This window comes from Acomys minous (assembly GCF_964271855.1).
Source record: "Acomys minous genome assembly, chromosome: 3".
NCBI classification, from domain to species: Eukaryota; Metazoa; Chordata; class Mammalia; order Rodentia; family Muridae; genus Acomys; species Acomys minous.
This window is the reverse complement of record NC_140485.1, coordinates 43,436,432-43,460,241: the sequence shown is the minus strand read 5'-3', so window position 1 is coordinate 43,460,241 and position 23,810 is coordinate 43,436,432. Positions and strand designations below refer to the sequence as shown.

General features: G+C 46.2%; 1 protein-coding gene across 6 annotated transcripts in view; it reads right to left on the bottom strand.

Annotated features, from left to right (window-relative positions):
* The window catches only part of KIAA1549L (KIAA1549 like), a 254,077-nt gene that overhangs the window by 33,993 nt on the left and 196,274 nt on the right, over positions 1-23,810 (bottom strand). For all 6 annotated transcript variants that reach the window (XM_084774625.1, XM_084774630.1, XM_084774629.1 and 3 more), the window contains 2 exons: positions 21,908-22,125; positions 13,511-13,640 (listed from right to left, as the gene is read on the bottom strand). In XM_084774625.1, the coding sequence (XP_084630751.1) occupies positions 13,511-13,640; positions 21,908-22,125 (348 nt within the window). The remainder of the gene's footprint in view (positions 1-13,510; positions 13,641-21,907; positions 22,126-23,810) is intronic.

Here is a 23,810-nt window from a genome sequence, read left to right as displayed (position 1 = left end):
TTCTGTATTTTGATTGGGCTGTAGTTGAAGGGTACGCACATTTACCACAGATAGGAACAGCTTACTGTATGTCAGTTTCGCAGCCATGAAAATATAAATAAAATGGGTTGGAACAGCATAGCTGGTTTGCTGGGGCTGGTCAAGGAAGGCCTGCCTAAGGAGGTAGTATTTCTGAAGACCTGAAGCCAAAGGGGCTGGCTATGTATGTATTACAGGGAGGCTTAAGAGAAAGCCTTAACATAGGAAAGAGTTTAGAGTGTGCAACAGAGAAAGAACCATCTTGGCATGAATCGCGGCCCTCAGATTTATACCCTGCAGTATTCCTCAGGACCTTGGAATGTGATCCCGCTTGGAGTTTTAGAGTGGTGATTAAGCTAGAATGCCGTCATTGGAGTGGGCCCTAAACCAACACCACAGGTGTCCTTCTAAGGGGGGACATTTGGACACAGTTATCTGCAGAGGGAAGGCAGCATGAGCACTGGGTAGGACTTCCATGTGCACAACAAGGAGAAAGGAGAATCCTCCCTCCTGCTCTCCAGAGCAAAGTAAACCTGCCCTAAGATGTCTGGTCCCCAGGACTGCCCGGGGAAGCAAACCTCTAATGTTGACACCAGTTTGTGTCTTAGCAACCAAGACATGACCTGGTGGCTGAAGTCCCACCTGTCAGCATTGGGACTGATCCTACAAGGGCCCAACGGTCCACAAAGAAGGTCGGACTGTTTTCAAGGGACAGTTGCCAACACCTAGAAATTTCTAAGCAGAAGGAAAATGTTGCAGGAATTTATTCGAAGTTACTTACGGGGCTTTTGCAATATTCCAGGCGAGGAGAGATAGCAGGAGTTTGATGAAGGGGGTCATGGGCAAAGACAATGCAGGTGAGTTCCAGACATATTTTGGCAAAGGACCGACAGGACTTGTCGATGGATTAGAAGTAGGGGAGATGAAGAGGAAAGCACGGAATCAGGCCGAGCCCTTTCCTAAGATGAATCATACTGTATGTGTGCACTTGATGTTCCCTGAGCTTCCTGAGTCTGTGTCCACCTCTGGGCCTTTCCATTACCGGGAACTCTCTTTCCCCGGGGCTAATGTATGTGGCTCTATGATTTGAGGTCCTTGCTCAGAAGCGACTTTCCCAGGGACCTTTACCCTTAGCTAAGACATTAAGATCCACCCCTGCCGTTCTCTACTGCCTCCACTGCTTCTTGGCTCCCCAGTGTCCCTCTGGCATTCTCCTCTCCATCTTTCTGCTTTTAATTCTGTCCCCCTACTGGACTACAAGGCCCTGGAGGGCAGGGATTTGCCATGGCTCCCTGCTGAGTCCCCAGATGGCACATAGTGAGGCCATAATAAACACTCATTGAGTTGAAAGGGCGTAAAAATAGCTCTGAAATCCTAAAGAGCATCTGTTTGAAGGTCTTCAGCAGGAAAGGTATTGTCTTTCCCACAATTGTCACAATTCTAGAATGAACTAGACAGTCACATTGCTAGTGGAACTGAAGGGCTCTGAGGAGCGTGCGTTCTAGAACCCCAGTTATGAGACCCAATGTAGAGGAATGTCTTACAGGCCTCTGCTTTCCACGCTTGCCTCCTCCTTGTCTTTACATTTTAGAGTACAAGGGCTTGAAAAGTCTCCTCCAAAATTTGCCACGAGGCTCTGCTTTCCTGCTTGGTGCTAATTGCAGTTCCACCCTGCCAGGAGAACAGTCTCCACAAACTCTACATCTGCTTGGCAAAGGCCCAAGAGTAGGCTGAGGGTGATGGTTAGTAAGATGGTCCCCAGGCATGATAAATATATCTGGCTCTCTGTGATGGTTGGTAAGATGGTCCCCAGGCATGATAAATAGATCTGGCTCTCTGTGATGGTTGGTAAGATGGTCCCCAGGCATGATAAATAGATCTGGCTCTCTGTGATGGTTGGTAAGATGGGTCCCCAGGCATGATAAATAGATCTGGCTCTCTGTGATGGTTGGTAAGATGGGTCCCCAGGCATGATAAATGGATCTGGCTCTCTGTGATGTTTGGTAAGATGGTCCCTAGGCATGATAAGTAGATCTGGCTCTGTCTGTTTTTCTTTTCGCCAATCATGGTCCTGGAGCCCACATTCTCCCATTTAATGCCTGCTCTGGATCTCACAGGCCCACATGCTGCTTGCTTCACCAGAAGCAGGGATATATTTAGAAAACTACTTCTGGAAAATAAAGTCCAGGGGCTTTGTCTTTGTGGAATGCCGGCACAGGAGTGGAGAAGAAGCATTTGCAGCCACTTCCTTCTGAGCCCACATCTCAAACGGGTCTCTACTAGGCAATAAAGCAAGGCAGGAACAGAAGCAGAGACTGCGGAGGAGAGCTGCTTACTGCTTTGCTCAGCCTGCTTTCTTCTAATAACCCATGCCCACCTGTTCAGGGACAGCACCTCCCACCGTGGGCTGGGTCTTCCCATATCAACCATTAATCAAGAAAATTGGTTAGACCTGGTCTACCAATCAATCGGTGTTGGCTCCTGCTGTCGCTACAGTTGACACAGAACTGAGCATTTACTTTATGGTGGCACAGCCAAAGTAAAACTTATACATTTGGCTTCATAATTGGGAAAAGACAATGTTCTGCTGTGCTGGTTAACACAAGGTGCAGATACGAGGGCTGGGGATGCTACAGCCATTTGGTAGAGAGAAGCAAGCCTATAAGGGAACATAGTCCTATACAATAGAGGGATGAGCTGACATGTCAGTCAAACCATCCCTGGACATACTGTAACCAATGCATTTCCTATTGTTTTAAAACAGTTTGAGCTGGGTTGGTTTTTTTCTGCTGCTTTTAGCCAAAGCATCTGAACTGATAACCACCACTCAGACTTACAAACAGCAGCACACACGAACACGTGTTTACAGCTTTGACGGTGCTTATGTGATTCAGGTGTACATGTGCCCACTTTACGTGTCCCAGCTCAGAAGTCACCTTTTCTGATTGACACCTTTGTTTGTCCATTTGCTCAACAAATAGAGACACTGCCTCTACTGTATGCCAACTCCTATTCTGCGGGATGAGGTTTCGGGAATGAATAAAACATGATTTCTGCCCTTGAAGAGTCGAATGGAGAAATAATACCAATAAACCAACAAGCAGAAGCCAGGGGAGTTAAGGACTGTGGGCTGAGAACTAGGTTATTGCTGAAATAACAACAAAAAGGATAGGCATCTAAGCCGGAGGCAAAGATAGGCCTGGGAGTGGGTAGCCTGGAAAAGATTGTGGGCAAGATGACATTTAAACCAAGTTCTGAAAGTCTTGCCCACACCAGTGTGTTTACCTTGAGGGCTATGTAGGACAATGTCTTGAGATATTTTTGGTTCTCACGACTGGGAGGAGTCACTGGCAGCTAGCTACCAGGTAGAGCCAGGGATACTGTCCAGCATCCCACAATGCACACAAGAATTACCCAGCCCCCTGTCTTAACCTCAGATGAAGCAGGCAGGAAGACATGCTCCCTACAGAGTGATAAGCACAACCGAATTCAGAGAGCAAAGAAACCACGTGACACAAGATGCTTGGGCAAGGGCATCTGGGTTGCAGCTAACGGGTTGGGTGACGGAGTAGAAGCACCAGCTAGCACAACACGGCTGGCTCAGCCACAGCACATACGCCTTGAACTGCTGGGAACTTAGACTTGAGATCCACCAGAGTGTGTGGTTATTGTAGAGGTCACTCAGTCACTAGTGGCAAGCAATGGTGACTAGTGTGGGCAGTGGATGTGGGACATCCAGGGGAGATCAGACCTCCTACAGGACCCTCTCCTCTCCAACCCAAGTTCATCATCACAGCAAACTTATACTAACCACAACCTGGGACAGGCCCCAGCATTGATTTAGCATCTCTTCCCAGAGCCTCACCCAGGTACGACAGTAGAACTGCATATAGGGGGCTTAGCTATGCCAGTGGAGAAGGCAAAACCATGCAGAGTCGAGCCTTTAAAAATCCTTAAATAACCCACGTAGGACTGCATACATGGCTTTGCGCATAGTCTGATAGAAAGTAGTAAAAAAGTACACACACACACACACACACACACACACACACACACACACACAGGAACAGAATATACATAAAAGATTTTTTTTCCGAGACAGGATATCTCTGTGTAAAAGATAATTTTTAGCAGCAGGCTAATTTTTTACTTTTCTTTGAGGCCATGCTATTGAATTCGAATCGGTTACATGCACACAGGCTGTGATGGGTGCAGGACCTAGTGGCCCATGCCTTCAACCCCAGCACTTGGGATGCAGAAGCAGGCAGACCTCTGTGAGCTGGAGGGTAGCCTGCTCAGCACAATGAGTCCCAGGCTAGCCAGAGCTAAATCATTAGGTCTTGCTCCTCTCTCCTCCACAAAAGTGTGATGGGCAATGGAAAAGGCAGTGAGTCCCTAGGAGTGCTCTCATGTGTCCACTGACAGACAGTGGCTCCCCAAAGGCCTAGTGATCCACAGGTAGGCCAAAGGGCACATAGGCATGAAATAAACTAGAGGATTTGGCTTGCTTCTTACTACAGGAGGGCTCGGGGGCTAGGCATATGCCCAGCTGCCAGCCACATGTCCAGCTGCCAGCCTCAGAGATCAACTCCTCTTAGGAACACCCATCCATGGCTAAAAATGGGACCTTTACCTAAAGCTATCCAATGGCTGGTCTATAAAGACAAGCTCCTTCACTCAAACCCAATACAGCTCTGCAGGGCCATCTATGCTCCAGTGAAGGTCATGTGAGACTGAACAGTATTTACACCGTGGTCTGTCTCCTAACTCTGCCCAGTCCTGTTTTCATCCCTTCCACAACAGGCATCTGTACAACGATCAGGACCATCTAGACCTCAGGGAATCTGATGGGGTGAGCAGGTGGATAGCACCTGCGTGCTCCTAGCAGAGGGAAGGCTCGTCACTTGCCAGCGGGAAGCTGTCTTCATGGAGAAGCCTTGGGCCTGCAGAGCCATAGTTATAAGAAAAGTTACTGGGCTATTCCAAAGCTCCTGTTGCCTCACAACCACACTGTCAAGAACCTCATCTTCTACTCTCTTCCCCACACTTTGCTAAGTGACTTCCATCTTGGTAAAGTCAATGTCTTCCTGGAGAGCCACCAGCTTGATGAGATCAGGACTGTGCCTAAAGCTCCTTTGCCACTGAGTACCTCAACCTCTGTCTTGGGCTCTCCTAAGGAGACTTAGTTCGTATTATCAGATATTTCCTTTGGACTGCAAGCCCCTAAAAAATACAGTGAACTTAAGGTAATATATCAGTTAACTTAAGGTAATTATCACATTAATTAATATGGTAATCTATCATATTAATTAATCAATCAATATGATAATTAACATATCATATTAATTAATGTAGTATTAATCAAGTAAGGTCATTACTGTGTAAATTAGTTAGCAGAACTGGGAGGAAGAGGTTAAATGCTGAGATGGGGACTATGTAGGAAAGCTTTAGGTGGGACAGAGGTCAACATAAAAGAAGCTAGTTAAGGGAATAACATGCAGGTTGCTTCTAGAATAAAGAACAATATATCACACAGAGGAAAGGGCAAAATCCCAATGTAGCTCTTAGCTTCTCAGTGAAGTCAAAAGCTGACTGGACCCTCAATAGGAGCCTCCCCAACACTGCAGAGCATGGCTGTGATCTGCCATGGTCTCTATTAGGCCAAAAGATTCTGGAGGTGAGGGAGGGAGCTGGGCCCAGAATGCTTTGCACTCATAATAGGATGACTTAGAAGATTTCAGAGTTGCTACATCGGAGTTGTACATACTATATACAGTCATGGGAGCTTTCCATATTTTATCCCTTTCATATTTTATCCCCATCATATTTTATCACCTTCTATGTGAAATCTATGAAAATAATTATTCTAATTCTTTGGCCTCCTTCTAGAAGCCACTGCTTATCTGGGACAAAGGGAGCTGGCAGTCCTGTCAGGATATGGTCATTCATGTAAACACCCATCACACATGACAAAATGCATCCAGAGTTTATCAGCTGCTGGGGACTGAGCTCTGCACCATGGGTCACCACCCATCTCTGTGATAGTTAATTTTCATTGTCAAATTGTCCAGGTTTAGAATCATCATAGAAACATGACGCTGTGTATGTTGATGAGGGTGTCTCCAGAAAGGCCTGACTGAGCAGGGGAGACCTACTCTGTGTATAGATGGCACTGTCGCCTTGGTTAGGGTCCCAGAAGACATAAAAAGGAGAAAAGGAGTTGAGTATTCATCTTTCTCTGCCCTTGGCTGTGGACACTGTGCTCAGCTGCTATGACCTCCTGCCACCACGCCTTCATGGCTATCGTGAACTATCCCCTCAAGGCGAAAGCCAAAGCCAGTATCTTCTTCCTTGAGATGCTTTTGTTGGAGCAACGAGAAAAGTAGCTAGCCCAGAAAATTGGATAAAGTGGAGCCATTTCTGTGATAAGCCTGACCATGTGGTCTTCAGACCTCTGGAACTGGTTTGCAAGTGGAATGTGGAGGAGTTTGGAACTTTAGACTAGAAGAGCCTTAGAATGCTCTAAGCAGAACTTAATGGGCCAGTCTGGAGGGGACGTGGGGGATCAGAAGCCCAGAGAAACATGAACATTGTAGAGTGTGGCCTGTTCACTACTGAGACCAAGAACTGTCTGAAAACTGTGGTTCGCCACTGCTGTGGGGAACACTGGACCACACGTCATGAGCCCAGGGAAAGACCAACATTCAAAATCTGAACTATAAGATCTTCTGAATACATACTGTTTTATCAGTACCATGAGGTAAAAATGTCACAAGAAAAGCCCTCATGCATCGGAGGCCACATATTATTGCTCTGGCATATGGAACTTCAGGCAAAGAACTGGAGAGAAATTTAAAAGAAGCAGCTTATAGTGAGGGGCTGAGAGTCAGACAGATCCCCAGCAGGCAGACAGATAAGGGAAGGGTTCCACGGACAGATAATGAGGATGGCAAACTTTCTGTTTCTTCTTTACCTTTCCTTATCTGAGGCAATGGCCTGGCAGCCTCTTCTCTTCCACCAACAGGACACACCTGCTAGCAGATGGTTTTAACAAGCTCAAGGCCGGACCAGGACAGGGCTACCCAAAATTGTGGGCCTATCACCTTCCCTGTGTTTTTTAAGACCGACCAAATTAAGAGAAAAGCACCCCAATTCCATCCACCAAAGACTCTTAAAACCTCCCAGCCCTTGAGGAGGGGTGGGACATTGGCTTCATGGGTTCCCCCCTCTGTTTTGCAGGGGCTCTTTCTGTGTGTGCCTCATGGTTAACAGAAGTGGGGTTTCATCTGTTGAGTCTGCCTGCTGTGTCTGAGATTTTTCCCTGCTGCCACCTGTTGTGCTTGAGTTTTTTTTTCCCCTGCCTTTTAAGCCCTTAACTGGTAGAGAAAACAAACCTAATCCAGACCCCCAGATGGTAACAATGGCATTATTTCTGAAAGGTTAATATTTATCCTCAAAGCGGTCGTTCAAACAATCATTTCAGAGGCTCCCCTACTGTTAAGGCTTAGAGCTGTTTCCATTTCTGTCATATTTCTTTTCAATGCCCAGAAACACATCAGGTGGCTTCTGAGGTAAGAAAAGTCAGTTTTCTTTAAGGGTTTAGGCCCTGGTATGCCAACCATATACCAGTGGATGGTTGCACACCCATGACTATATGGGTGACATAAACTGGACTGGTACTAGAAGTTAGGCGGGGTTGGGGAACAGGAGGCAGATCTTGGAGGAGTTAGGGGGAAAGGTGGGGGTTAATATGATCAAAAGAGACATCAGTCTGGTCTGGTGAAATACCTCAGCGGTAGAATGATTGTCTAGCCAGCATGCCGGAAGGTGTGGGTTATTTACCCAGCATTGCAAAGCAAAGAAACAAACATACCCCCAAAAGGACAAAATAACCAGCCACATGGGTGCATTTTTAAACTCTGGGGATGATTTAAATGATCCTATTTCCTGAGAAACAAAGGCCACTCTGTCTGCACACCCCGGGGTGAGTGACTGGGCTGTATGGGGAGAAGTCATTTCAGTGCCGATTCTGCCCAAGAATCATGGTGGGACATTTGTTTTATTCATGGATTCGTTATTTTGTAAGTAGTTTTCATTCAGAAAATAGTATCTTATTTTATTTTAAGATAACCTTTAAAATGTTTTAAGATTATTTTTTAAAAATTTCGTATCTATGTGTGTCTGTGTGTGGTACGTCATGGAGTGCAGCTGTCTCCGGAGGCCAGAAGACAGTGTGGAGCTGTAGTCACGGTGGCTGTGAGTCACCTGGCGTGGGTGTTGGGGACCAGTCCCCATCCTCTGCAAAAGCAACACACACTCCCAACTGCTGGGCCATCTCCAGCACAGGAAAATAGAAATCAACATTTAAAGTAAAATTTGTACATAGAAATCTAGAGAGATGGTCATCAGGTAAGAGTGCTTGATGCTCTTGCAGGAGATCAGAGTTCAGTTCCTGGTACCCACAGAGGATGGCTTGAAATCGCTTGTGACTCGAAGTCCACTGACTCTGATACCTTCTTCTGGCTTCCACGGGTAGCAGCACACACACAAATACACATGAGCACACACAAATGAATAAACAACAAAAACATCACTTTTAAAAGGAATTAGGCACGACCATATGTGCCTGTAACCCCAGGGCAAGCAGTAGGGGTGTAGAGACACAGGGGATGACTGGGGCTTGCTGGCTAGCCGGCCTAATCGGAAAAGTGAGTTCCAAGGGAGAGACTTCATCTTGGGGGAAGGATGGGTGCAGGATGGATAGTGCTTTCGGAAGATACCCAAAGTTCTATTCTGGCCTCCACACAGGTACACTGGGGTGCAAGGACCTAAACACAGAAGTGCATACACATATACGTGTACTCACACACACACACATACACGCATGCCCACACTATTCACAGCAAATGTGCAAATACACAAAAGACAAAAACATATATATATATATATATATATATATATATATATATATATTTAAATTTTAGAATTTTCCCCCTTTCTATATTAGTTTGATACTTGGTTTTCTACCTACTGTATGCATTAGGAGGAATTAAGTTCAAAGCCAAAAATGGTTTAATGATCTACTCTGCTTATTAAGTATGATCAGTTTAGAGGATCTTTTCAAACATAACTCATCCTTCTGTCATGAGCGTGTACTCTTAGAAAATGGCTACTACTTAGGTCACAGCCACCCAGCATCCTGGAGGATGGACTGAACAGAACGTTCAGAATTGTTGCTGCAAAACATGGCAGTGCCTAACTTCTGCAGTGCTCTCTCCTTTACAGAGCCGGCAGCTCTAGCTATATGGGAACTTTTTCCTTTTATATTTGCTTATTATTAAATTGTCTTCATGTATTTTTTTTTGTTCATATTCTTCCTCCTGCAACTCCTCCCAGATCCTCCCTACCTCCCTATCCATCCAAATTCATATTCCGCCTCCTGTCTGTCTCTCTTTTCTCTCTCTCTCCATCTCTTTTCTTTGTCTCTGTCTGTCTGTCTCTCTCTCTTTTCTTCCCTCCCCCTCAACCAAGCCAAGCAAATACCCCACCAAGAATGAAGATCAAAACAAGCATACACAAAAAAAACAATGCAACAAAAAAATTGCTAAAATAAAACAAAAAGCACCCATGAAAACCCCACGGCATCCATGTCGTGCTAGCCAACTGTTCCCGGCATGAAGCCTGCCTGGAGTGTGGTTGATATAACCAATGACACTCACTGGAGAAAACCGGTTTTCCCTTCCTGGGCAGTAACAGTTGCAGATAGCTCTTCCTGGCTAAGGGTGGGACTGTGTCTACTTCCCTTCCCAGTACTGAGATTTTATCTGGCTTGAACCTATAGGTCTTAAACATGCTGCTGTTGTCTCTGTGAGTTCCTATGTAGGAGCTGTTGTGTCTGGAAGACACTGCTCCTAGGGATCATCTACCAATTCTGGCTCTTATAAACTTTCTGCCTCCTCTTCTGGATAGATTCCCTAAGCCTCGAGGAAGGGGAGGTGATAAAGACATTCTGTTTAGGGCTGAGATCTCCAAAGACTCTCCCTCTCTGTACATCATCCAGTTGTAGTCTCTGTAATAATTATCATTTACTGCAAGAAGAAACTTCTCTGACATGGGTTCAGGGATGCTGTGATCTGCATCCTAGCCTAGCATAGCTGCTGTCGGTCCCTAGCAGAGAATGGTTCTGTGGGTCAGCGGGAATCACAAATGAATGCCATGCCCTAGAAAGAAAGGCTGCAAGGGGCAGTGAGGAAGAACTGGGGTGAGGAGAGATGAGACTGAGTGCAAACTGAGAGGCCCCTCAGGGACGGAGATGGACCGGAAGGAGAACCCAGGCTGCCTTCCATCCACCCTGTGGCTAAGATTTGCTTGGGCAGCACAGTTCACCTGCTCATTTGTGTGTGTTTATTCGTTTACTTTTATATGCAAACCTTTCCTTTGGGATTCTGAAGTAGTCAACATTTGGTAAATTCAAGATTAAATCAATCTCTCTGGTTTTTTGCTTCCACAGCATTGAGTTTTCTCAACCTGGCAGAAAGGACTGAATATGTTGGCCTAGTTTGAGAGCTCCAGACACAGGAGGCAGAATGGCGCATTTCCAGCCAAGTGACAGGTTCACTGATGGACTAGTGGATGCCTTTGCCAGGAATGCCTTGGCTTTTTGGGAAATGGATGCATTGTTTAAGACTATTACTCACTTCTTTCTCTTCTTAATTTGCTGATCTTTTTATTTGTATGTGAACTTTCCACATAAAGATTCCTCTGAGAAATGACATCTAGTCTCCACAGAGGCTCGGACATACAGGACATGTATGACGTGAGATGAGCTGTATGGCAAGGAAGGGTGTGTTAAGGAGCATGGTCCATGGGCTGGAAGCAGGCAAGGGAACTCCAGAGAACACAACAGGACTTGGTCTGTGCCGTGGTTAAGAAAGACTAACCACTTTTTATGAATAACAAAAAGGCTCAAGAAGAGACAAGAGAGAGAGAGTCCTTAGTCCATAGCCTAAATTCTTACAATTATGTTCTATGTGAGCCTTTTCCCCTAAAGAAACTTATAATACTTTTTGAGATAACACATATTTCTCAAGGAAAAACACATACACATGCACGCACACATACACACATGCACATGCATGCACATGCTCACACACGGCTGTGAAATATGAGCAATCTATTATTCCAGGTAGTTTATTCACCTGACCTTCTAAATAGGTAATGGATAGGTGCTAAAAGTTACGGCACATGGCTAAAAATATGCCATGTTCTTGCCTGACTATTGGGAACTGTCTGGCCTATTTCCTCATACCTGTAAAAGTGTCTCTGCCCAGACTCTTACAAGAAAGCTGCTAATGCTTATCTTGACTGAAGAGCCTATGGAGTCTCAGTGGTTTGAGCGGAAGAAAATGTCCCCCAGACTATGCAAGCTTCTAGGAATGACTAGGTCTCCCATTTATTTCATTTGTTTGTTTGTGTGTATATGTGAGATGGTAGTTTGTGTGTGTGGTGTGTGTAGGTATGTGTATGCATATGTGTGCTCCAATGTGTACAGGGATGCACACGTGCCTGTGGAGGCCCAAGGTTGAGGTGGGGAATTTCTCTCTGTTCCTCTCCACCTTACTCACCGAGGCAGCATTTCTCATTGAAACCCAGAGCTCACTGACACAGTGAGACTAGCTAGCCAGCTCGCTTTGGGGATCCTTTCTCTGCCTTCCGGACCACAGTCAAGCTGCTATGCCTACTGGCATAGCATGGGTCCTGGGGCTTTTGAATCCTGTCTTCCCATGTGTGTGGCAAGTGCTTTAACTGCTGAGCCATTTCTCTAGTTACTCCACCTTATTTTTTAGGCAGGGTCTCTCACTGAACTTAAGGTGTATCTTTCCGGTTAGGCTTGCTGGCCAATGACCTCCGGGGCTGGGGTCACAGGCATTTGCAGCCATGCATGACGTTAATACATGTTTGAGGATCCAAACGCAGGTCCTCTTGTTTGCACAGCAGATGCTCTCTCTCTCTCTCTCTCTCTATCTATCTATCTATCTATCTATCTCTCTCTCACCAAGCCCAGAAATATTTCTTATAAAGAAAAAAAAAAGTCTCTGTAAGGAGAGAGTTTAAGAGAAAAGCAAAGATGTAACATCAACTTAGGTGGTCAGAGTGTCTAAAATTCTGTAAAATGAAAATCTCAAAATGTTTTATGAATAAGAAACAGAGGACTAGTATCACTGAAGAAAAAGGATGCGTGGGCCAGGGACATAGCTCAGCGACGAGTGTAAGGCCCTGGGCTCAGGGCTCAGCACCTGAGCCAAGATGAACATCACTGTGCACACAACATCAGGCTTCCGTCGAGGAAGAGCACCAGAGATTTAAATGATCTGTTTTAAATTGGACCATTTAAAAAGCCCATTTTAAGCGCTTATGCTAAACAATGATTAATCTCAAGAGACCACTCTTCTTGCCTCCAAATCAGCATGCTATATTAAAAAAAAAAGCATCCTTTTCAAATCACTACTTCTCAAATTATAAGTTTTTCCAGTATTTGAATTATTACTCTTGTTAGAGAAAAATTAAATTGCAATTAAAGAAATATTTAGGGGAATGGGAAAGACTTTTTTTGTTTTTTTGTTTTTCGAGACAGGGTTTCTCTGTGTAGCCTCAGCTGTCCTGGACTCACTTTGTAGACCAGGCTGGCCTCGAACTCACAGCGATCCACCAGCCTCTGCCTCCCGAGTGCTGGGATTAAAGGCCTGTGCCACCACACCCGGCTAAGAAGTATTTTTTAAAAAACTGCAATTACATCAAGATTCTTTGAAACTGTGAGGTAGGGAGAGGAGCAGTGGCCCCTCCTCCTCCAGAGTGGAATCATGGGTACAAGGCGAAGTTCAGGATGTCTCCATCGTGGGGGCAGGCTGAGGATAGCTGCTCCTCATCTGGAGAAACCCTATGAAGGGACTAAGTGGAGGAGTGTTTGCAGTCTAGTCTCACCACTAAGCCCAGGCCTGCGCTCTGTCACGTGGCCTAGCCTCACTGTCGGACATCATATTGTTTCTATGGCTCATTAAGGAGTTATGAAGTCCGGAGAAAATCCAAATGTTCAAAACTGTTGTAGACCAAAAGCAGTCAGGGTTCCATGAACGCCAATGCATCGCTAGGTTCTAATCTTGTTTCTACAGGGGTGGGAATGGGGCAGGGCAATTAAGACCGTTCACAATCTCCCTTGAATTTCAAGCCAATAATACACTGTTTGCAGAATAGCACAGCTTAAAAATCACAATCACACACACAGAGAAAATCACAATCACCCTCACACGTTCCAAGTAGCTTACTTTGCAAAAGAAGAAAATAAATAAACAAAACCCACTCCCCTACCATGTACACTCACCCCTCAGCATAGAAAACATTGCAGGGCATCTGGAGACTCCCCCAAAACCGGGATGCTAGGTCTCAAGGCTTTCTGGAGAAAGCTTTCGTCCACCCGAGTCCACCAGACACTTACGTCGTATCCGCTGTTTCGGATTCCACGCCGGGGTCGCTCCCGTGTGACCAGAAGGTCCATCTCTGTTTCTCCCGGACTTGGACTATTCAGAGACTGCCGGCTTCGGTAGACAGAGTTCTTCATCTGTTGCCTGAAGAAAATCCAACAACTGTTATGATGCAGCAAATGTCCTGACAGATGGAATTCTCCACCGATCCAAAGCTACAGGCAACCAGTAGAGGGTTTGGATTGGCCTCAGAATCTCAGAACTGATGGTACTCGGTGCCTGGCCATCAGAGGAAGAGGGAAACAAGGGTACCCCGCCCTCCTGCGCCATCCCAAATGCTATAACTATTTGGCTGAATTATGTGTTCTTTCATATCAAATTAGGCAACTACAATCAATCAGAGCAGTGCAACCTCATCTAAAATTCTGCTGATGGCAAGGACAGGGGTTCTCTGTTGACCCTTGAGGACAGCTAACACTGCGGAACAAACTTGCCTTTGTTGACTCAGCAGCCTCCTGTTCCTTTTTCATCTTTTGGATTTCAGGCATGGACTCCTACAATGTGTTAATAAATGAAGCCTGTAGAGAACGGGCCACGTTCAATGCCGTAATCCTTCGCACATTTCTTTTCTACAATTACCATGTAGATTCTCTCCTTAGCAAAGACCATAAGCCTGGAGGCTTCTTGGGGCCTCTTCAACCAGTCACCAATTTTTATTTATTTATTTTTTAAGTTTTATTTATTTTTACCAAGTGCCTAGTATGTGCTAAGTACCAGGAGCCGAGCATCCATGGCCCTGGTACTACTGCTGCCTGTATCCTGATGGGAGAGACAACTGGCATGCTAACTTCAGAGTGATTAGTGTTACTAAGGAAAATAAGGAGGGTTGGAGAGGTGGCTCACTCAGTGAAGTGTTTGTCTTGCAAATATGAGGACCTGTGTTCAAGTCTTAGACTATATACCACCACCACCACCACCACCACCATCACCACCACCATAATGCCAGGCATGGTGGTGTTCACTTGTAATACCACACTGGGGAGGCAGGAACAGGAGGATCTCTGGGGTTCACAAGCTAGCCAACCTAGCCTACTTGACAAGTTCCAGGGCAATGAGAGACCTTGTCTCAACAAATGGTGGATGAATACTGAAGGATGATACCCAGGGCGCGCGCATGCGCGCGTGCGCGCGCACACACACACACACACACACACACACACACACACACACACACCACAATAAAAATAAGAAGGTAAGACAGAGGGTAACTAGGATGGTGGGAACAGATCTCTCTAAGGAAGAGGCCCTTTAGCTGAGTGTTCTTGTTGTTGTTGTTGTTGTTTTTCCCAGACAGGGTTTTTCTGTGTAGCCTTGACTGTACTGGACTCATGTAGACCATGCTGGCCTTGAACTCACAAAGATCTGCTTGCCTCTGCTTCCCTGAGTGCTGGGATAACAGGTGTGAGCCTCTGCCTCTGGCTTCGCTAGCTGAGTTTTAATAAATGCAGCCCCTGAAGTGTGCACAAAGCCCACTTGTAGGCTTGTTCAAGTACAAAAAACAAGAGTAGCTTGCTCAAGGTTTCAACTCAGCCACTTCTCAAAAATTCACACACTCGCCACGGTCACTGGAGGATTCTCTACAGAGGGGGACAGAAATCAGCCACGTAAAGAGGATTTTAGCAGGCTTCTTTCCCTCCCACAAGTGGCAACTTTTATCAGGGAGACTCATTAAAGACAAATGACTTCCATGGGATTCAGCATAATAACTAAGAAATTAAAATTCCCCTTCATCCAAGAGAAAAACAGCTAATGCCTCTAGACCATCTTCAGAGAATGCCTAAGCATGATTTATCGTATGTTTCAGTCTGAGCATTTTAGATATTTATGGCTGCTGGGGGTGAAAACCTGACACGATTCATTCCCAGTAGCTGTGGGAGGTCAGAGACCTGGCACATACACATATTATTTTATGAACACAATACATTGGTTACAGCATTCAGTCACACACAGTCCAGCAAGAATTTCAGGGCAAGATTCCATCCTAGCACTTTAGCCACGAATACAACAGACGCGCTTAGATCTCAGCCACGACCACGAGGGACCACACCTATGCTTAAGAGAATCTGTTCTTTTTGCCTGCCTGGTCCCATGATACTTACCCTCTTGGTAAGTAGAGCAGGATGCTTCTTAGGGGCTATCGTTCCTGCTGGAGTAAGCAACTGACTCAAGCTGACCACCACACAATCATATCCCTACCTCCATGTGATTGGTCAGGAAAGTGGACACACATCTTAAGTTAGGTCCAGTAAGACTGAGTCTCAGGGTTACGGCTAGGACAACTAGGAAAAAGGGACTCTTTTGGATTTGAGGGACACAAATCTGGTGTTTCTGACAGCTGGGTTTTGGCCATCACATATATATATATATATATATATATATCCTGCCTTCAAAAGAGGGTGTTAAAGACTGAGAAAGCAAGATCAAAATCAGTATGATTCCCTTGATCTAGCCAGACTAAAGCTTTGGCCTTGCATTAATGCTTGGCCATTTAGTCCCCTTTAGTTGAACCAGTTTGTGCTGGATTTTCAGTTTGCAACCAAAAGAATCCTGGATAACATGGCAGATTACGGCCTCCCGTTATGAGCCACACCCCTCCCCCCTCCCGTTATGAGCCACACCCCTCCCGTTATGAGCCACACCCCTCCCGTTATGAGCCACACCCCCTCCCCCTCCCGTTATGAGCCACACCCCTCCCGTTATGAGCCACACCCCCTCCCCCTCCCGTTATGAGCCACACCCCTCCCCCCATGAGCCACACCCCTCCCCCTCCCGTTATGAGCCACACCCCTCCCGTTATGAGCCACACCCCCTCCCCCTCCCGTTATGAGCCACACCCCTCCCGTTATGAGCCACACCCCTCCCGTTATGAGCCACACCCCCTCCCCCTCCCGTTATGAGCCACACCCCCTCCCCCCATGAGCCACACCCCTCCCCCTCCCGTTATGAGCCACACCCCTCCCCCCTCCTGTTATGAACCATACCCCCCAGTTATCTTCAACTAGAGGCTGCCTTTAGGAAAGGAGCCTGGGTGCTGCAGGCTCATGCGACTGAGTGTGTTCGGAGTGACTCATACTTTAAGGCAGATTTCAAAGGATTCTCATCCTTAACTTAATTATAACTGTGTTTTTTGGGGGGAAACCCCCATACTTCCTAGCTACCCAACCACTAGTCAATTAGCCCATTAAGAAAAGATTTACTAATAGGAGTAGTTGGTGGTAGAACAGTCAGGAAGATTGGCAGATGACAGCAGGCTATTTCACAAGTATTAGACATACACTAGTGAGGAACATGAATATGTTAAAAGCTTGGACACCGGAGCACCCTCTGGGTTTATTCTGCCTTCAGGGAAAACACTGCGTTACAATGGCTAACTTTATTAGCAGTGCTGGAGGTAGAACCCAGGGCCTTGCACATACTAGGCAGGTGTTACCCTGATGTTGCACTACCTCCTTACACATCCCAAAGACTTACTTCACACATTCCAATGACTCGACTCCCAGTGTGTGTGCCTGGTGTGTGACTATCTCCTAGGGGCTAAGTCAGACTGTCCTGTGAATAGATGCTTATTTTAGTCAGTCAATTCCACTAGGCACACTTGTTCTTATATTGCTATAATTTATAGCACATCAACCTGAGTCCTGCTCGCCCCGCCTCCCCCATGCCCCCAGCAATATTGCTGGATGGGTCATGATGTGTTTCCCTTGCCCCATAAGAGCTTTTAATTGCACTAGAGTTTAAGAAAGCAGTTTTCATATTGTATTCTATGGAACCCTGGGGCTCTGAGAAAGAGGAGGATGTTGGGCTTCCGTCAGAGCAACTCTGGCAGGTGATGGCTGCCATTGAAAAGACAATGTATGACACCCACAGAGCCCAGAGAAAGATCCAGGCCATGACGGGGGAGAAGAGTCATGCAGACGTTGACTAGGTTGGTCAGAAGGCAGAGGGAGAGAGGAGGAAGCAGAAGAACAAACGTCTAAATTGTGGCTTCTGAGAGACACAGTGAGCCAGGCAGGGGAAGCAGGTGTGGGAGGAGCTGGTTTGAGTGGTTCTGGCAGACTCCAGAAGCACACGGATGGTCTTCATTTATCAAGCGCTCGGCTCTGGGGTGACCCAGGCAGGTGGATACTGGCCTAGACCTAGAGCCCGGGAGGCCATCTAAAGGACATGGTGGTTGAGGTCTGAGCTCTATGGTTGGTTTCATCTGGAATGTATGCTTGTGGGTCTTTGTCACTTGGCACTGGGTAATCCTGGGATGTCTGTGTGTGTGGTGATTTTTCCACCTGCTTTATGTACATGCAGCTCACACAAAAAGTAGAAACTATGGTTATTATAACAGTTTCCAACACCCAGAATCCCCTGCCAGGGGTAGTGAGTGATCACTTCTAATCTGTCACCGGCTTAGGATGCTCTATAGCATGTCAGCTACACAACACTTTGGAGAAAAATCCCCAAAGAAGGGGTTATGGAGGCGACAGCCAGCAGGTGCAAAGTCATCTAAGCAGATAAACCCAACCACAGGCTGCCCAACAAGTGTACATAATGTGAAATAGGACATTTTAACTAACTTTAGAAAAGAAAAGAAAAAAAAACTTTGAAAACTACTTTGAGAGATGTAGCGATCAGTTCACACGAGAGTCTCAGGTTTGCATCTTCTGGCTGTTCCTCTGCTCCGAAGGGCAGTTTAGATGTCCCCACTCACCAGAGAATGGTTGCTTTGTGGTTCCCTGCTCACCATGATGGCTCACAGCAGCGTCTCTGGGGTTTGTGCTGTGAACAGCAATGAACACCTAACTCCAACCTGTGACGACAGACACGCAGCAGGCAGCTATGTGGAGCCAGCAGCAGCCGGGCAAGAGCCAGCACTGAGCTGTGAGGTCTAAGCTCTGTTGCTTTTCTCCGCCACCCCATTTCTTTCCTTTCTAGCTCTCACCCTAGCCCCAGCTGGTCGAGCTCACGGCAGCAACAGTCCGTCACAGAACCTTAAGCGTCTGGCCTGAACTTAGGTTGAAGAATCTTGCACAGCTCCTAGGGAAAAGCTACACTCAAAACCCAAAATCACTGAAAGGGTGATCTCTCTAGTAACTTTCAAGTCGAGGAAACCCAGGAAAACCAGCTCTCACCTCAGTCCATCAGAGACCCCTGAAGCAGCGTCCCCAAGAGCAAAGTGAAAATTAAAGTTGCTATCAGTCTCCCTGCCAAATCCATCCCTTTTCCTATACCTGTTGATATGTGTATTGTGAACCATGTCATCCTGTGACCTTATGCCCTCATTTGTCATACCAGCCAACCAAGCCCCTGGCCAATTAAGCCCCCGCTTAGAATCCACCACCACCACTCCTGCTTTTTTTTTTTTTTTAACTGTAAATAAATTATGTCAGTTCAGTTTATTCCCAGTCCCCAATTTGGTTTGCTTGTTTCTTTTTTTCATCCAATTCTGTTGAATGGTATTATTTTACTATCTATTTTTATTTTTAAAGCAAAGATCCATCCAGGCCAAGATCTGCCCAACAGCTACTAATAAACCTTCTATGGCTTCTCCATGGCCAGAGTGTCAGCATGCCCAAAGCCAGGGGACCGCCAAGGAGAATGTACCCTGCAGAGATGTGGTATCAGATTGTGGAAGTGCTGGAGGCAGGCAGGAAAGGAAGGGAGGTGGGCAGGGCACGCTTTGCTGTCTTTTATCTCTTTGCCCACTATGGGAGGCCACTGCCCCATTATGCACTGCGCTTGGAGACTGCTGCCGTGCTTTGAATGTTCTCCTATTCTAAAATCCATGTTAAAATTTAGCTGCTCCTGGAAACTTCATTCCTGCTGGCTAAACTTTCATAGTTCTAGAAGGTTCTATAGACGCCAAGGGGGTGGTGGTTCATCATTAGTCCTATCCAGCTGTGAACCCTGCAAGCTACAATAATAACTGGCACGTCAAGAAATGTGCACTGGTGCAATACTGGCAGGAATGATATGAGAGGAATAAAACATTTTTTAAAAATTGGATTTATAGCCCACTCCATAAGATGGGCCCCATGCCTGGTATCATTAACTGTGGCAGAAACTCATGGCTGCCCAGTCCCAGCTCCTAGTACTATCATTCTGCTAAACTGGCAAAGTAATTATTACTCCATCCATTCTTTTTAAAGAACTCATTTATTTTCATTTTATGTGTGTGAGTGTTGTACCTGTGTGTATGTGCCCCACATGCATGCCTGGTGCCCACAAAAGCCAGAGGGCATTAGAACTCCTGAATGTGGAGTTACCGATGCCTGTGAGCAGCTGTGTTGGTACTGCGAACCAAGCCCCTGTCCTCTGAAAGAGAGGCAAGTGCTCTTAACGCCTAAGGCACCTTTCCGCCCCAGATCCGTGAGCTCTTATCTTGACACTCACACATCAGGGATTCACTCAGAGAATCAGAGAAACTTCTCTCCAAAGACCAGCAAACAGCCAACATACTGAGGATAAGAGACTGTGGAGTGCTCGCTCTAAGCGGGACATCTACACTACACCGATTCCCCTCACTGAGTAGGAGGAAGGGAGCGGGAAGATTGTCAGAGCCCGAGGGAGCAGACATGTATAGCGAAACAGTGTTTACTAGACGTAACGGTGCAGGAACATGCATGAACTCACAGATGGCTGGGATGGCATACACAAGACCTGTACTAGATCAAACCAGCCAGAACCCCAGAAAGGGTGCAAGAGGGACTCATGAAGGCACACCCCTAGGAAATGGAGAGGGAGAGTCACGTTTCTTCAGGGACGCAGGCTGCCCACACTCCAGTAGATGGTCCCACACCCATGCACATACAGGATGCACTAAATGGATTCAGAAGACATGAAATTTTGAAAAATAAAGAAGTAAAAGAGAGCAGGTGAAGTTCGGAGGGGAAGGTGGGAGGATGGAAACAAACTGGAGGGAAATAAACTGGGGTGATTTGGATTCAAATGGACTATATGCAGGTATGAATATGAAATAAGATATTTAATTAAAAATCATTGTTGTTTTATCAGTGTTAGGAGGTGGAAACTTTGGCTGGTGATTGGGTCACAAAGTCTCATGGGGCACAGGAATGATGGATGTCGTGGTTTGGATGAGAATGGCTCCATAAGCTCATATATTTGATGGTTTGGTCCCCAGTTAATGGAACTGTTGGGGAAGGATTAGGAGGTGTGGCCTTGTTGGAGGAAGGGTGTCACTAGGAGCAGGCTTTGAGGTTTGATCCCTCTCTCTCTCTCTCTCTCTCTCTCTCTCTCTCTCTCTCTCTCTCTGCCTGCTGCCTACAGACCAAGATGTAAAGCACCCCAGCTATTGTAAGCAAGTCCCCAACTAAATGTTTTCTTTTATAAGAGCTGCCTTGGTCATGGTGTTTCTTCACGGCCATAGAATGGTGACTAAACAAATGACATTATAAAAGAATGAGATGAGCCTCCCTCTTGCTCAGTCCTCCCTCCACCGTATGCTAACATAGCAAGAACACCTTTGCCACATTCTGGCACCTTTGTCTTGGACTTTCTAGCCAGCAGAATGGTTGGGAAATGAATTTCTGCCAATTATAAATTCCCCAACCTCAAGTGTTTTGTTACAGAAGCAAAGAACAGATGGAGAGAGAAACCAATTCAAACCAGTTGGCCTAGCTCTATCTCAGTGGGCCATGCCCCATTGGAGCTACAGCAGCTCACATTTCAAATGCTCATCAGGCTTGCTGCCACACTCTTCGGGGTGGGGGTGGGGGGTATCTTTTTCTTTCATCAGCCCTTAAGTTCCATAGGCTCAACCATTAGGCTGTCTTATCCAACATAAAATATGGACGGGATGAGTAAGAAAAAAAACACATGTGGCCATGCAAGCATACATCATCTTGACTGGTGTCTGATATACAACAGGTGACAATAAGTGCTGAATAACTGAATAGATCTACGATGGGCTAGCATGGAACGCTGAGCCAAAGTGTGATAGGCACTTACTAAGGCTGAATGGAAAAAAATGAGGCATGAAATTTGCCTTCTGTGCGAGAACCACTAGTGTAATTGAACAACACAATGCCCTTTGATCTGAGAGTTGCATAACTAGGTAGGTGATAATTATACTTTGCCCAGCTCTGAAATAGCTACGGGCTTGAAAAATATCATTAAGCTAAAGGACAATTGGGGTTGTTTGCCCTAGAATTCCTTAAAGGGCTTCAATTTGACTCTCTTTCAGACTCATTATTGAGTGCACGCTTGTGGGGACCAGATCAAAAGCCTGAGAAGATCAAAGTCCCAAGGTAAGATCAAGGAACACAGGCACAATGCCCAAGGTGCCCTCCGCCCTCATCCCAGATGTGACACGGTGACATGAAGCACATCCACAGAGCATGTACCTGTTTTTAGATTCTGCAAAGGGAGCACACAGTTCTGGATCTGGGTCCAAAACATGCTCCATTTCCTTTGGGGCTTTCTCATACATCTTTTTCCTCTCCGTCAGGCCTTTGCTTGTTTCCACTGGGGGGAAGTCGTAATACCCCTTCCTCTTGGCTTTCAGGCGCAGCTTGTTCCGGTAGTGCTCAATGTCTGATTTCTGCTTCAGAGCCTTGTTCACCTTGGAGAGAGAGAGAGAGAGAGAGAGAGAGAGAGAGAGAGAGAGAGAGAGAGAGAGAGAGGTCCACAGCCTGACTCAGCATGGCAACAGACAAGAAGTGTTTTCTGCAAGGTTAGCTGACCAAACAGATCAGAGGAGAGCTTTTCTATGACCTTATTGTGACCTTATATGATGTCTCCTGTCTGTCACCGACACCAGCCCTCATATACAATGGGTCTGGCACTCACTGAACTATCTTACATCCTTGTCCCCACATTTGTCTTCACTGTGGAAGGCCTATGTCTGACTCACCACCCTTAGCTGAGAGACCTTACTGTGTGGTCTCTATTCTGCCTATGCTCTGGGGTTCCTCTGTGTGAGAGCCCAGCAGCTTGCCTAGTTCTTGGTGCCCTGAGTCTAGCTCCAACTCTGACTAACCTCTCTCATGGCTTTTTCTGTCCACTTAGCTGGGGCTCTTGGGATGAGTCTCAAAGTGGGTTGGGATGGATGTGGTGGGACAATGTGCCACTCCAATGGGGCTGCCCATATGATCCACTTGCCCCAGAGAGACATCTGTGTACACCTATGACTCTCTTGAGAAAGAGAGAGAGAGAGAGATCATTAGGAAATTTCGTGTGGGCTGGACATCCTATGTTTTCTTTGAAATCACCTTTAAAAGATTTCCCTATAATTCACAAGGGAGAAATTTATGGCTTTATGGCTTCAGGTAATAAACTCAACCCCTCCCTACTTACACTTAAATCAGCCATCCCTAAGAGAAGAAGAATTGTAAACCAGTCTGTGTCAAGCTCTGAGGGACAGCAGATTATAGAGAGAAGGAGGGTCAGGGCTTTTCCAATCTGAGTATCAGCAAGGTCTATTCCTTTAACTGTCTAAATGCAGCATGGATCCATTTCTGAATGAAGGAAATATTCATGTGTTCTCCCCATGTGACAGACAGCTGGCCCTGGAGGAACAGGGATCTGTCCTAATTTTGGAGTCTGTTTATATGATGATCATATCATTAGGCTGGGACAAAGAGACCCAGGTAATGGTGTCCAAAATGAGAGTCTTAACTAGGCAGACAGTCCTAATCAATGCAATTATCAGTGCATTAGTGCCAACTTCAGAGGCTTGTTTGTGTGTTTAGAGCCGGGGGATGGGGATTGGGGGGGTGCGGGACACAGAGCTGTGCCTCAGAAAAGATTACAGAGCTAAGGGGCAGAAAGGACACATTGTGACCAATTCTTCCTCACAGACAAATGAGCAATAATAAAAACAAAATGGTAGTAACAGTGACGAGGTATTCACATGCTAGTCACTGTGCTAAGTGCTTTGTGTATAGTGGCCCATTTTGTGGATAGAGGTGCTGACGCACAAAGCACAGTTCTCACTTGGCTAGGCGAGTGGACGAGCTGAAGCACCAACTCTGGTGACAGAGCTTTCCAAGTACAACACTATTTCTCATGATGGCCTGGAGTATGTGCTAAGAGAAGAAAGGAACACTAGGCAGGAGTCAGGGTGTCTGAACTCACGCCATCAGCATGACCTTGAGTCAGCACCTCACCCTTCAGGCTTTAGTTTCTTTGACTTAAAATTAAAAAAAAAAAAGCTGGAATAGAAGGGCTGCTTATGTGTGTAATTGAACCTCAGCCCCTCATAGTTTAAGGCCAGTTCAGTCTTCCTGCTAAAAAAAAAAAAATGTC